The sequence below is a fragment of the Phascolarctos cinereus genome, unplaced genomic scaffold (assembly GCF_003287225.1).
Source record: "Phascolarctos cinereus isolate Bilbo 61053 unplaced genomic scaffold, phaCin_HiC Scaffold_5;HRSCAF=322, whole genome shotgun sequence".
Classification (NCBI taxonomy): Eukaryota; Metazoa; Chordata; class Mammalia; order Diprotodontia; family Phascolarctidae; genus Phascolarctos; species Phascolarctos cinereus.
Genome location: NW_027555958.1, coordinates 266,082,698 through 266,097,176, shown reverse-complemented (window position 1 = coordinate 266,097,176; position 14,479 = coordinate 266,082,698). Strand labels below are relative to the sequence as shown.

Below are 14,479 nucleotides of genomic sequence, written 5' to 3'. Positions count from 1 at the left end.
GACAATTCTAGAGAAACGTAGCAACATTGAAAACACTGAGAAAACAAGGTTGGCATTGTTTCATCTTGGAGACCAAAAGATTTCTTAAAACAGACCAGGTGTGTCTTCATAATGCTAACCAACTGAGCAATTTTTAGGGGATTCTAGTGCTATCCTCCAGAAAAATACAAACAGCATAGCCTACCCCCAGGCCACAAGCACATGTTCCACTGATCTTTTGGTAAGTTTTTCTTAACATTAGGAGTAACTTCTGCCAGATAAGGCTTTTCTCTTCACACGTTAGAGGTTTGCATAGGTGTTCATTAAACAGACTTCAAAATAATGTGCTTACTTTTAAATAAGAGTTTGTAATGTCCTAGGAAATTTACAATACAGAAAAATGAAGCTACATCAAAACCTCTGAATGACGCTCTCTGCTTTAAAAATAGGAGTGGAAATGTATTTAGTTTTCCCTTATCTACCACTGCACTCCCTCTTTAAACTATGCAAAGCAGCTAAGTACATCTATCTAAACTTCTCTGACTTACCTTTCCCGAAGAGCTATTTAAGTGTTTTGGTTTAACAGCTCAGCCCATGCCAGTCTGTAGAAATAAATTAAAATGGTGGTCTTTCAAGAAGTTTCTATTTAGCTCTCACTGTGTCCAATGTTCTGCTCTATGCTGGAGGAGATAAATAAGACATAGTCCCTGCCCTCAAACAGCTTACACTCTAAATGTCAACAGATGATTCAACAGAGTAGGTTAAGTTGAAAGCAAGACTTACCACAGAAAAGTAGCCAGAGTCGATAATGTATCTTATTTAGGGTTTTAAGTTCACCAGCCTTTTTCTGTCGATGCTATGAGCTGCTATAGTATATGAACTTTAGTTCATTTTTTTTTCTAATCTTGTATCTACCACAATAATAAATCTCTGAGTTTTCAAATGTTAGTTAACGCTGCAACTTTAAAGAGTATGACCAGAACCCAAATGCCATGAATTTTATGACCTTAGAAATGCAGAGAGGGAATACCAATCTAAAAATGTGACATAACAAAAAATGTGTTCTAAGTTAAAAAAAAAATCCATGTGACTATACTCCATTTGAAAGACAGGTGAATACTGACCTGCTTAGTTTTAATTATTACTGAAAAGGTAATAGAAACAATAACATAAAGCAGCCCTCACTAGACATATTTCAAGTTTTCTATACCACTCATCGCCACCATCATCCACAGATGTACTCCTATGAAAAGTAGTATGTACTTTGGGAATTCTTCTAGGGGGAAAAGAACTGCATTGTGCCAGGACCCTGGAAAAGGCTTGTTTGGCATTATGGGAATTTGACTTTGTAGAGGTTGTGCAACTCTTCCATTGTAATTGCTTCTTTTAAAGGAAGGTAAACCAGAAGAGCACCTTTACTTTGCCCTGGAAACAAGAGTGTCTTTTCAACACTCTTCATACCTTTTACAATGCTGCAGCTATTTGAAAATACTCAATTACAAACATCAACTAAGAGGACGAGTGCTGGGTTGGTTTTTTTAAAGGCATTATTTCTCTATATTTGAGGTTGTTGAATTACAAAATGTATTTACTAGTACTAACACAAAAAATGGATATTGCTACAAATGGCCAGACTGCTAATTTTTAAAACACATGGCATCATTCAAAGGTTTTGTTAAGTGATGTGATATCGTTCAGATCTTGTGTTGGAAGCATTCATATTCCTGATAGGATAAAACAAAGGCAACAGTACCTTCAAAAGGTCATTGTGATAAATGAACTAATATTCAAATTGCTTTGTGTATGATATAAAAATGGTACAATATGAATCCAAAGTATTATTATACAAAGTATAAAAACACTGCATCCTTAATTAACTAACTGTATATTTAAATTCACCCACAAACAGAACATTTTCACCCTCAAATCCTAGGATCCAGAAATAGAAAATCAGACAACAAATGGTAACTATAACAGTACTAGCTATGAGAAAGTTTACGAGTCAGGAATAACAATATAAAAATGGATTCAGTGCTGTTAGTCCCTTCTACTTCTCACCCAGGTCTTTATCTAACATCTGGCAAGGCCAGGGGGCACCAGTATAAAAATACATAAGTTTTTAAAATAGCTCAAAAAAGATAGAAGTCACGAACGCCATAAACACTAGCTGGGCAAGACGGAATCAAGTTGCTTCTGGAGCCATCTTCAAGCAAAAAAATAGCTGATGAAATCTAACTTCAAATTTCTAAAGTTCTCTTCTGTTGTAAGGCATCATTAAGCAGTTCTACACCAATATTTGGAGAACATGCCTCAGAAATAATGATTAAGCTGTGGGATGACATATTAAGGAGAGGAGTCATTCCAATGCAGCCAGCTGCTCAATGTCATGTCGTACTTCTTTTGCATGCTCTTCAAATTCGGGTTCTTTTCTGGGAGGTTTCCTTTACCTAGAAACAAAGTAACAAGACATTATAATAGTACAAAAAGGTTCAAATTCATCTCAGGGGGCAGCTAGGTGACGCAGTGGATAGAGTACCAGCCCTGGAGTCAGGAGGCCCTGAGTTCAAATCCAGCCTCAGACACTTGACACTTACTAGCTGTGTGACCCTGGACAAGTCACTTAACCTTGCAAACTTCGCCTAGCAAAACAAAAACAAATTCATCTCAGGAGCTAAGTAGAAATATTTTCTAGGACTATGAGGAAGGTACTCAAACATATAAGACAATGCTTGATAAGAGATAAGTCTCTTTCTTCATCAATAAACTTTATTTTTATGAAGAAACCCAGAGCATCTCCCATTGCAAGTATCATAAGCCAGCCTACTAAAACATACTTTGGTGTCAGGAAACATATACTTATTACAAACCAGAAATCTCCCTAAAACACTGAGATGCTTTTTTTTGGTTTAGAAGGCATTCCATCTCCTCACCATCCATTCCCTCCTGCTCTGAGGCTTCTATTCCTAACACTACTTCCTCTCCTGAAACTTTGACCATTGTCTACCCACATTCTTGACCTCTGAAATATCTGACACTGCACCCACCATCACTAATTTATAATTATAATTTCTCCTCCTCTTTTCTAGAGTGTATTGCATCAATCTAAAACTTCTTTCATTCTCTTCAATGACTACTCTTCTGTCTTTCCTTTGCAAAGGAGTGCTCAGCCAAGGTGAAGAAAACCACAAACATATCCAACAGCTGTTTCCCAACCCTATCCTCAGGAATTAATCCACTTTCACAAGTACTAGCATTCTTCCCAATTTCCCATTTCTATAAATGGTACTAATATTTTCAAGTCACCTAGAACTGTCCTACATTTATCACCTTTCTTTAACTCTGCATCAAATTTACCATCAAGTCTTGTTGAACTATTCTTTATGATCTCCTTCTTCATCCAGGAATAAAAATATTTCAAGAAATTGGATGTGGATGAGGAGGGAGAGGAAGCAGGTCCAGGAGAGGAAAACTGAAATACATGTACTACTTTTAAAAATGTTCTTTACATATTCATTTAATCTAGGGCAACAAAAATGTATTATGTGTAACTTTATCTGCTCAAAAAGCTGAGATCTTTTTCTATTAAACTGAAAAAATATTCAGCTATTCAGAATTTACTTGATTAATTTAAAAAATTTTTTTATTCATTTTAAACTTAAATACTAAACAACAAAAGGACATTTCCACATTTCCACACACACAGCAGAATATAAAGACAGGATTCAATATAAAACCATACGTTTCTATTTTAAACTATTTGCTTTTTTTTTAACTATGCAATAAATGCTACACATTGATTTCAAAGCTACTCAGCTTTTCTGTGCCTCCTTCCAAGTTTTCTTTTGTTTTCTGCAGTGAAACTTTTCTCCCTCCCTTCCCACCCAGCCCTAGAGAAGGCTACAATTAAACATGAACATACACACACATACATACACACACACACATACACATATAAAATATGCATATATACACACACATATTTCTCTGTCACTTCTTTCTCTGGAGGTGGATAGCATCTTCCTTCACAGATCCAAGTCTTCCCATGTTTTTCTAAAATCAACTAACTCATCATTTCTTACAACACAGTAGTATTCATCACAATCACATATCACAACTTTTTAGCCATTCCTCAAGTGAAGAGCATCTATCATTTTAGCCAATCTGAAAGGTTTAAGAAGGTATCTAAGTTATTTTAATTTTTATTTCTCTAATCAACAATAATTTGGAGCATTTTTTTCACATGACTATACTTTTGATTTCTACATCGAAAAACTGCCTTTTCTTACCCTTTGACCATTTATCAATTGGGGAATGACTTGTATTAGAAGTTTGACAAAGGTCTTTGTATATTTGAGAAATGAGACTCTGAGAGACTGCCTGAAAAATTCCCCAATTTTCTGTTTTCCTTCTAATCTTGGCTACGTTGGTTTTATTTGTATGAGAACTTTTTAATTTAACATAATCAAAATTATCCATTTTACATCTCACAATGCTTTCTCTTATTTAATCATAACTTGTTCTCCTATCTATGAGTCTGGTAGATAAAGTGTTCCGTGTTCTTCTAATTTTCTTGTGATATCTTCCTTTATATCTAGGTCAGGTATCCATTTTGACCTTATCTTGGTACATGGTTTAAGATATTGGTCTATGTTCAAATCCAGCCTTAGACACATAACACTTACTAGCTGTGTGACCCTGGGCAAGTCACTTAACCCCATTGCTTAGCCAAAAAACAAACAAAAAAAAGATATTGGTCTATGCCTAATTTCTGCCAGACAGTTTTCCAGCTTTCCCAAAACTTTTTACCAAATAATGAATTCTTATCCCCAAAACTTAAATCTTTACATTTGTCAAACTTAAGGTTACTACAATCCTTTACCTACTGTGTATTTTATATTTGTCCTCCTATTACTTAATCTACTGACCCCTCTAAAACTCCCTCCTTTATCCTTTCCCCCCAATCCTCCTAATGCCTAATCTACACACCCTTCTAAAAATCCCTTCCCTATCCTGTCCTCTCATTGCTTTTTTTCCTAACAAGATATTTCACATTCTCTTCTATTTTTTCATTCTTTCGATTTTGTTTCTAATTGTTTCTTGGTGTCTTATAATGTCATGAGGTTCCCCTTGCCTTCTAGTTTTCAAGGAGCTGTTTTTTTCCTTAAGTTTTTGGATCTCTTTTTCCAATTTGGATCTCTTTTTTACAATTCCAATTCCTCATAAGAAAAACAACTGATCTGGAGAACAGATCAAGGAGACAATACAAGAACCACTGGACTACCTGAAAATTACAACCAAAAAGAAAATATTTTTTCTCTCTTTATATTCTGCTGTGTACATGGAAATGTGGAAATGTCCTTTTTTCACCTCTGCTTTTGTATTTAAGTTCAAAATGAATTTTTAAAAAGTTGCAGTCTATTTACATCAACCATATCTCTCTCTACTGCCTTTTGGAAGACTCCCAATTATGACTCCTTACGAACTCTGCCAGTCTTTGAATCATAACAATATAGCAATACTAAGTTTATAATGTGAATACAATCCTCTACTCTGCTTGATTTTGAAGGACCTCCATTCTATCTGTCCAACCTTATTTTTTACAGCTCACCCTCAGGCCAATGTCTTCACTGTCCTTGGAACTCATATTTTCATTATTTCCTCTAAGTAATGGTGATTTTCAGAATGCAGTCCCTATAATATTCAACAAACTATAACACTGTACTTCCTTTAAGAGCTAGGTCAAGTGGTCTCTCCTCTTTAAATCATTGCCCTGTAATTCCACCTTCCATTTACTTTAGCATCAATTGTGAGATGTGGGAAGCACGAAACTGCCAGCATAGTATGCAGGCATTAAATCACAGTAGCAAAAAAGGAAATATATGTGTTGCCCAAATCTAGAGACATCTCCATCCCAAATGAGCAAATGTACCATTTATGAGCCTTCCAGGTTCATATTGGACTAATCAGCCACAGTTAAACACACTTTGTGATGTCACTGGTCTTTGAGTACAAAGGACAAACAACAACTAGGAGTGTGTGCACTGAAATTTGATACAGACAACGCAAGATAACTGGATTCAAATTAGAGAATAATGGAATTTTAGAGCTAAAATTAACCTCTCAGAGATGATCTAGTACAACATCCTCATCTAGAGAAGATTTGCACATCTTGTAAACTTCTTCAGGAAGTAGATAGGTTAGACTACAGACAGACTAACAATGATTGGTTGCCACACGTCACATGACAAACAGGAGTGTGTGCAGTGGCAACCTTACATTTTCCCCAAAATCTTTTGGCAGGCTTTATGTAGTGTAGGACTGTCCTGAAAAATTTCTCTGAGATTTTGTTTCCCCAATTTATTCATGGTCACAACTAGTTAGAGTTCAAGTCTGGATTAGAAGTCAGATCTTGACTCTTAATCCACTGTTCTTTTTTATTACAATGGTTCAAATACATCTCACAATATGGAAATCCCTTTTACTGCAGCCTACATGCTCCAGGTTGCTTGAGAAGATATTTTGTAACTGGTACTGCCACTCCATCAGGTACCTAGGTATCTTATTCACTAGTTTTTTTAAATGTGTATCATTTAGTTTCCCCAAGAAGACTGAATTTCCTCAAGGACAGGGTTGGTTACCTCTACATCTTCAAGGCACAGAGTAGGTGTTCAATAAATACTTACAGATGTGGATCTTTCAAAGTTGTTTAAAAATTAAAAAAAGTGTAGGGGCAGCTAGGTGGGGCAATGGATAGAGCTCTGGCCTTGGAGTCAGGAGTACCTGAGTTCAGATGTAACCTCAGACACTCGACACTTACTAGCTGTGTGACCCCGGGCAAGTCACTTAACCCCAACTGCCTCACCAAAAATAAAAAGAAATAGTGTTGTAGAGTTGGCCCCAGAGAAGCTAAACAGGGCTCACACCTAAGTCTGATTTTGAGCTATACATACAATCTTGTTTTTGGCTCTTTCTTTGTCCAGTTTCAGGAACTCATTGAGTGTTAAATCTTCAATCTTCTTCTTAATGCTGATGAAGGCACAACTAGATGAGTGCTTTTTATGTTCCAACCTAGCAAATGAATACAGAATAACATCATGAGAAAGAAATTGAAATATAAAATAAGAGTTATGTTTAGCATGTCAGTTTTTAGAGTCTATTATTAATACCTTAATCTATATAACCTGTTTCCCAGGTTCATCAAAATCATCCCTCTGGTTGCCAATACAAATTTATATTAAAATGTAATAAACAGTAAGTACTTACGAAGTGCAAAGGTGGAGATACAAAGGAAAGGAAATAAAAATCTTTGCCTTGGAGTACTTACAACTTAATAGCGCTGTGAGATAAAATAGGTATACAAAATAAGGAAATGGGATAGAATGCAGTAAAGGCAAAATAAACATTTAGACAAAATGTTATAAGACATTTGAGAGAGAGATTATTTTCCCTGGAAGAAGTGAAGGAGATCAAAGATTTCTTCATAGAAATGGTACCTGCTTAAAAAGGAGGTTTCAACAGGCAAAGAATGTGAGAAGAGAACATTACAGGAAGGGGGCATAGTCTGTACAAACAAACATTAAACAGAAGAGATCAAACTATAACTAATGAATGGAATGTGGTGAAAACCCCTCATAAAATCTAAACTCAAAATACAGGACTTTTGCCCAACTGTGTGAACAAATGGTTGTATCGAGTCTGCAGGGGACCCTGGGGTGGGGGGGAACAGGAATTTTGCAGGGATTTGCCGAATTGGAACATTTCAAGATAACCACATCTGTTTGTTTGTCACTGTCTCCGGGAAGATTTACCTTCAAGGCTTGGGGGGTGGGGAGATGAACTGTTGGGGAGGGCCATATAAAAACCTGCTGTATCTATGTTCAGCTTGCCCTGACACTGAGAGATTTTCCAGTGAGGGTCGCCCTTTCTTGCAAGATCATAATAAAAATTCCTTTCTGCCTTCTACCTGGAGAAGCCTCTGAATTTATTGGAAATAAGGATAGCTGTCCCACACACTAAAGAACAAAGAAAAGTCTAGATACGGATGGAATACAGAATAAAGTATATGAAGGGAACTAGGGTAAATTAAGGTTGGAAACATAAACTGAAGCCAGATTGTTAATGTCTTTAAAAAACAGATTTGTGTCTATCTTATAGAGAAAGAGCCACTGTAGGGTTCTGAGCAGGTCATTGACAAAGTCAGGCCTATTTAGAAGATTACTTTTCCAAGGAAAGAGAAGACAAGAGATTGGAGGCAAGGATACCAGCAAGAAAGACATTACAATACTCCAGGAAAGAGGTAAAGAGGTCAACTAAGGTGTTGCAAGTAGGAATGGAGAGAAAGGAGGAGATGGTAAGGGACACTCCGGAGGTAAAAATTCAATAGATCTTGAACGGAGGTCCTTTAGAAAAAGGTCAAAAATAACTCCAAAGTTTTAAATCCAGGTCATTATGAGGACTAGCAAATTGGGAAGAGGGAAGGTTTTAGAGGGAAGACAATTAGTTTAATTTGAAACTTACAGAGCTGCAGATACTGTTAGAACCTGAAAGCACAGATATTTTGCAGACAAAGACATAGCACTGGGGAGGAGCTCAAGGAGAGATTAATGCTAGAGATATTTATTTGGGAGTTAAATGCATAAAGGTGGTAATTAATATCATGAAAAAAATGAATAATGAGATAACCAAGTGAGAATATGTAGAGAGAGGAGAGGGAGATATTCCCACCCTCACCCCACCCCCAACACACACAAGGGCAAGGAAAATGAATAACCATCAAAAATAACTAAAAATGAGGAACCAGTTAAAAAGTAAGCTTGAGTTCAAATAGGAAGGAGTGAAGGAAGGAAGGAAGAAGGGGAAGGAAGAGGAGAAAGAGGAAGGAATCTCTCCTGAGAAGTTCCATTCTTCTTTCCTGGATAGAATTATCTGTATAGAGATGATAATTGAATCCAGGAGATCCCTGAGCAAACAGTATAGAGGGAGAAAGCCCAGACAGAGTTTGGGGAGGAGGGAAGAGACCCATAATTAGCAGCTATGATCTGGATAAAGATCCAGCAAAGGAGACTAGGGAACAATCCCGTGAATGTAGGTAAAAAATAGGTCAAATTGAAAGCAAATAAATTTATTAGCATGCTAACAAAGACTGCTTACAGATAGCAGCTTCAGCTAGCTAAAGTACATACTGTTTTTTTTATTTATAACTTTTCAGCCCCACTTAGAGCATATAGATAAACAGGGGCATTCAATGGCAACTTGAGAGAGGTAAGTAAAGCATTTCAAAAGAGGAGGGGTAGAGGAAGGAGGAATTAGTCAAAGGAGAAAAGGGGAATATTTGGAATACAATGGAAGGATTTATCATCACAATAACAAAACATTCCCTGTTCAAGGATAAAAAAGAAAAAGAAGTAACCAAATGCTTTATACAACTGGTTAAGAAGTCCATTTAAGAAAAGAGGGTTGAGGTTATGAAAAAACTACAGAAATCTATTTTCTAAGGACAACAAACAGTTGTTATAGCAGTGGATGAGACCCATCTTCTTTACTGGGTCCTTGCATGATTTTTAAAATTTTCTTTCTCCTTCAATAGCAGTTCAGAATTTTCCACTATTAAGGATATCAGGAAGTTGTTGGATTCCAGTTGTAAATGACTGCAGTTCCTATCCTCCCTCTTCCAAGAATTTCTAAATCAACTTATCTAGCCCTTATCTCCCTCCTAATCTACAAAGTTCTATTCCCAGCTGCCTACTGGACATTGCAAACTGGATATCCCATAGACACCTTAAACTCAATTTTTATCTCATACTTCCCTCAAATTTTTCCTAACTTCCCTATTATGGTTGAAGGTATCATAATCTTCCCAATCATCCAGGCTTACAACCTAGGTGTTATCCATGACTTCTCATTCTCATCCTCCATAGCTAATCTGTTGCCAAGTCCTATTTTAATTTTTTTGGGGGGAGGAGGAGGCAATTGGGGTTAAGTGACTTGCCCTGTGTCACACAGCTAGTGAGCGTCTGAAGTCAAATTTGAACTCAGGTCTTACTGACTCCAGGGCACCACCTAGCTGCCCCTCTATTTTACCTTTTTAACATTTCTTGTATACACCCCCTTCTGTCTTCTGACACAGCCACCACTTCGGTGCAGCCCCACATCACCTCATACCTGGTCTACTGTAATAGCCTGTTGGTTGGTCTTCCTGCTTCAAGTGTCTTCCCTCTATAATCCATCCTTCACTCAGCTGTCAAACTGATCTTAAAGGGAAGGGGAATGGAAGGGAATAAGCATTTATACAGCATCTATTATGTGTCAGGTACTGTGCTAAGTGCTTTACAAATATTATCTCATTTGATCCTTATAACAATCCTAAGAGCGAGGGGCTGTCATCCCCATTTTACAGTTAAAAAAACTGAAACAGAAGGGGCAGCTAGGTGGCGCAGTGGATAGAGCACGAGCCATGAAGTCAGGAAGACCTGAGTTCAAAACCAACCTCAGACCAAACACTTGACACTTACTAGCTCTGTGGCCTTGGGCAAGTCACTTAACCCCAACTGCCTTAAAAAAAAACTGAAACAGAAAGAGGTTAAGTTATTTGTTTAAGGATACACAGTAAGTGTCTAAGGCTAAATTTGAACTCAGGTGTTCCTGACCCTAGGCCCAGCTCTGTATTCACTGTACCACATAGCTGCCTAAAGGGACTATTTTGCCTTTCTTTCTATCCCCAAAATTTATACCTGCACATACAGTAGGCTCTTAATAAATACTTGTTGATTTGACTTGACAACAGCCTTCTAAGTGGGCACCATACCTCAAGTCTCTTCGTTCCATAATCCATCCTTCACACAGTTGATTAAGTGGTATTACTACACACAAGTCTGATCACATTGCTACCTCATTTAGTAAGTTCCAGGGGCTTTCTATCATCTGTAGAATCAAATAAAATCTCTTCTGTTTGGCATCTAAAGAGCTTTACAACCTGACTGCAAACTATCTTTTAAGCTTTCTTTCACATTTCTCTCCTGCACCCACTCTACAATCCAAACTGGCCTTGCTATTCTTACACACACAACCTTCCATCTCTTAGCTTTTACATAAATTGTCCTAGAATGCACTCTACCCTCACTTCCACCTTTTATAATCCCATAGTTTCTTTCAAAGCTCAACTTGAATACCCCCTCCTACTTGAGACCTTTCTGGATCCTCCAGTTTCCAAAGCATCCCCTGCAAACAACTACATATTTTTAAAAAATATATTTGCATGTAAACAGGCTGTCTCCTCCTACAGAATATAAATAAACTCTGTGAGGACAGGAATTGTTTCATTCTTGTTTTTGTTACTCCACCCTTCCAAGTACTTTAAAATGCTTGTTGATTTTCCACATGACAATCTTTCAGACACTTAAAGAATGCTATCATCCTGCCCCTCTAAATCTTCTCTAGGCTTAATATCCTCTGTGTCTTTAATCATTTTGACACATTACTCCGTAAATTAATATGAACAGAATATGTGATTGAATATGAAATAAAACATATACCACCATGCTTTTTTATATTTCATAAGACTGAAATATCTAATTGGATAAGAACCTAATGTAGACAGGATCAAATAAACTACTAAGGTGCTGCTTTCTCATGAACAAAAGTTTTACATTTCACAAATAAAGCTATAGTGGTAGCTAATGGAGACTGAAATTGCGCTCATTGCCCTGCAAAATAAAAATCCTTTTTCAAAACAAGAGTTTGATTTAAGAGTAAGGAGTGTAAATTCTGATGCAGAGCAAGGCTAGGTCAGCCTGGCAAGGACTTACATAGGATCATCCTCTGGTTCCCAGCCCTCTAGTTCCTTGAAACAGAAGAAGCACTGGGCTAAATCAGGCTCGTTCTCACTTGGGCAGTGGATGAACCCAGCTTCAGCCATCTGCAAAATAAAGTAGGTCAGGACGGTTGAGAAACCAAAGAGCAGTTGTATCTCCTCTCCTTAAGAACACAGGGCTCCAGAAAGCCAGGAGATCAAGTAGGTGGAATACCAGCTTTCTTTTTCGTTTTGGGCCCAGTGTTAAACTGGATCCCAAAGTGTCTCTTATCTGGAAGGTTAAGGGGTTATGCCTTACCAAATCTAAAAAGGAAGGGAAAGAATTCCAGATTCTTGGAAATACTCCAAAATGATCAAGGATCTTTGTTGGAATTTGGGGGTATGAAGAACATTACCCTTTTTTGGGCTACGTGTAAAAGTGTTAGTGTTGAAGGATAGGACGGCATCATCTGATGGAAGAGTACTGGACTAAGTCACAAGTCTCAGGTTCTACTTTTTACCCCCTTTTAGCTCTTTAACCTCAGATAAGGCCCCATTCCATGTCTTAGTGTCCTTCTTTAATAATAACAATAATGAAGATGATGATAGCTAGCATTTATATACAGCCTACTAAGTGCCAGGCGCTTTACAAATATTATATCAGATTTTTAAATAAAATTTATCTGGAAGTACAAAAAGTCGAGTTTCAAGGGAATCAGTGGAAAAAAAAAACTGGGATGGAAAGGGGCCTAGCAGTACCAGATTTCAAACTATACTACAAAGCTATGACCATCAAAACAATTTGGTACAGATTAAGAGATAGGTTGATCTGAGGAACAGATTAGGTACATAATATGCAGAAGCAAATGAACAGTCACCAAGTGTTTAACAAACTCAAAGATAAATGGGGCAAGAACTCACTATTTGATAAACAACATCTTGAACAGATTAACAAGGTAAATTCAAAAAAATAAGTAGAAGAGGGAAGAAATTACCCTTCACGTCTATAGCTAAGGAAAGAGTTCATGACCAATTAAGAGACAGAAAGGTCCACAGGAAGGAAAACGGTTCATTTTGACTGCATAAAATTAAGAAGCTTTTGCATAAACAAAACAGCCAAAGTTAGACCAAAAGCAGGAAACTGGGGCAGCAGTAGGGGGAGGGGAATGTAGAAAGTTTCTTGGGTAAAGGTCTCATTTCTAAAATATATGGAACTGAGTCGAATTTCTAAGAGTAAGATTCATTCCTCAATTGATAAATCATCAAAGGATATGAATAGGCAGTTTACAGAGGGAGAAATCAAAGCTAACAATAATCATATGAAAAAATGCTCAAATCACTAATTAGAGAAAAACATGTGAAGTCAACTCCGAGGCGACCCTTTCCACACATGAGACTGGCTAAGATGACAAAAATGGAAAATGACAACTATAGTGGTGGTTACTTGACGAACATAATGCGTAGTTGGGGGAGCTGTGAACTAGTCCAACCGTTTGGGAAAATTCAGAACTATGCCCAAAAGGCATGTGCAGGCCCTCGATGGTGGGAGAAATGGAGCCTCGAGGCTGCTGGGAGTTAGTCTTGACGAAAGGACCAGGATAGGTGTGAGGCTTTGGGGGGAAAAAAATGAGAAGGGGAGGCGAGGGAGGGAGGGTCGGCGGTCAATGGCAAGAGGTGGGGGGGGCGGGAGAAAGAAGGGGTGGGGATGGTGGACGGAGAATGAGGAGAGCTGAAAGGGGGGAGGACGAGAAGGGCTAGGGGAAGACGGAGAGAGGTCAAGGGTGAGAAAGAAGAGAGGGGGGCAGTGACAAGACGGTGGGGGAGGGGAGGAGGAAAGGGGCGGGTGGGGGGGCAGCCTGAATTAACGGGCTCGCCGAGAAGCAGCTTCCCGCGTGTGCGGCTCATCAGTCTCACCCGCTCCGGAGTGCAGGCGCAGTCCTCCGTGAAAGGCCAGTTCTGGAAGGTAGAGATGCGCGTATCGAGTTGGTAGAGCTGCCACTTTGGGGGTAGCGGCGGGGCGCTCATTTTGCAACCGGGAATGCAGACCGTTTCAAATTCTGCCACCGCGCGGCATGCCGGGAGCACCTGGGCTTTCTTCTATCCGTGGCCTCCAAGGAACTGGAGGAGGGTGTCGCAGGGCATGCTGGGGATTGTAGTCAAACACACAGACAGGCGCGCGCATACGCACACGCACACGCACACACGCGCACACACGCGCCAGTCTTCCACCGCCACTTCCCTCATTCCCATTTTCAAAATGGCGTAGCTCCGAGATGATAATTATAAAGCACTCTTTCTGGCACATAGCAAGCTATATGTAAATGTTAGATATTTTTTTAAATATATTTTTATTTTTTCCAATTACATTTTTAAACATTTTAATTCATTTTAAATGTTTTTAATGCCGTTAAATATTTCCTAATTACATTAAATTTTTAACATTTTAAAAAATGAGTTCCAAATTCTCTCCCTCCCTCACCCCTTAAGAAGGCAAGCAATAAGATATCGATTATACGTGTGAAGTCATGTAAACATTTCCATATGAGTCATGTTTGTTGCAAAAGAAAACACACATGCACAAAAATAATAAAGAAAATCCAAAAAAATTATGCTTTAATTTGCACTGAAATTTCATCAGTTCTCCTGGAGATGGAGAGGACTTTTCAAAATGGGTATTTTGGCATCATCTTGGATCGGTTTCTTGATTAGAGT

The 14,479-nt window shown here is 38.2% G+C and overlaps 1 protein-coding gene across 2 annotated transcripts; it reads right to left on the bottom strand.

Annotated features, from left to right (window-relative positions):
• Nucleotides 1-1,075: 1,075 nt before the first annotated feature.
• On the bottom strand, nucleotides 1,076-13,892 carry BIRC5 (baculoviral IAP repeat containing 5). 2 transcript variants are annotated; one of them, XM_020965989.2, is made up of 5 exons: nucleotides 13,682-13,892; nucleotides 11,784-11,893; nucleotides 6,930-7,047; nucleotides 2,614-2,618; nucleotides 1,076-2,420 (listed from the first exon to the last, which is right to left on the bottom strand). In XM_020965989.2, exons 1-5 carry the CDS (start codon nucleotides 13,790-13,792, stop codon nucleotides 2,336-2,338), a joined length of 429 nt encoding a protein of 142 aa, XP_020821648.1. In that variant the 5' UTR covers nucleotides 13,793-13,892; the 3' UTR covers nucleotides 1,076-2,335. The 2 variants fall into 2 exon arrangements, with proteins under 2 accessions (XP_020821648.1, XP_020821646.1); XM_020965987.2 differs by lacking the exon at nucleotides 2,614-2,618 and having other exon boundaries at nucleotides 1,076-2,426; nucleotides 13,682-13,886.
• Between the last annotated feature and the right edge of the window lie 587 nt (nucleotides 13,893-14,479).

Bases quoted from the DNA above. Each gene is read 5' to 3' on its own strand.
- BIRC5 (XM_020965989.2), bottom strand. From the start codon at position 13,792: ATGAGCGCCCCGCCGCTACCCCCAAAGTGGCAGCTCTACCAACTCGAT. The intron at 11,894-13,681 runs GTGAGACTGATG...TTTATTTTGCAG, and splicing joins GCGCCTGCACTCCGGAGCGG to ATGGCTGAAGCTGGGTTCAT. The intron at 7,048-11,783 runs GTAAGTCCTTGC...TTCATTTGCTAG, and splicing joins GAACCAGAGGATGATCCTAT to GTTGGAACATAAAAAGCACT.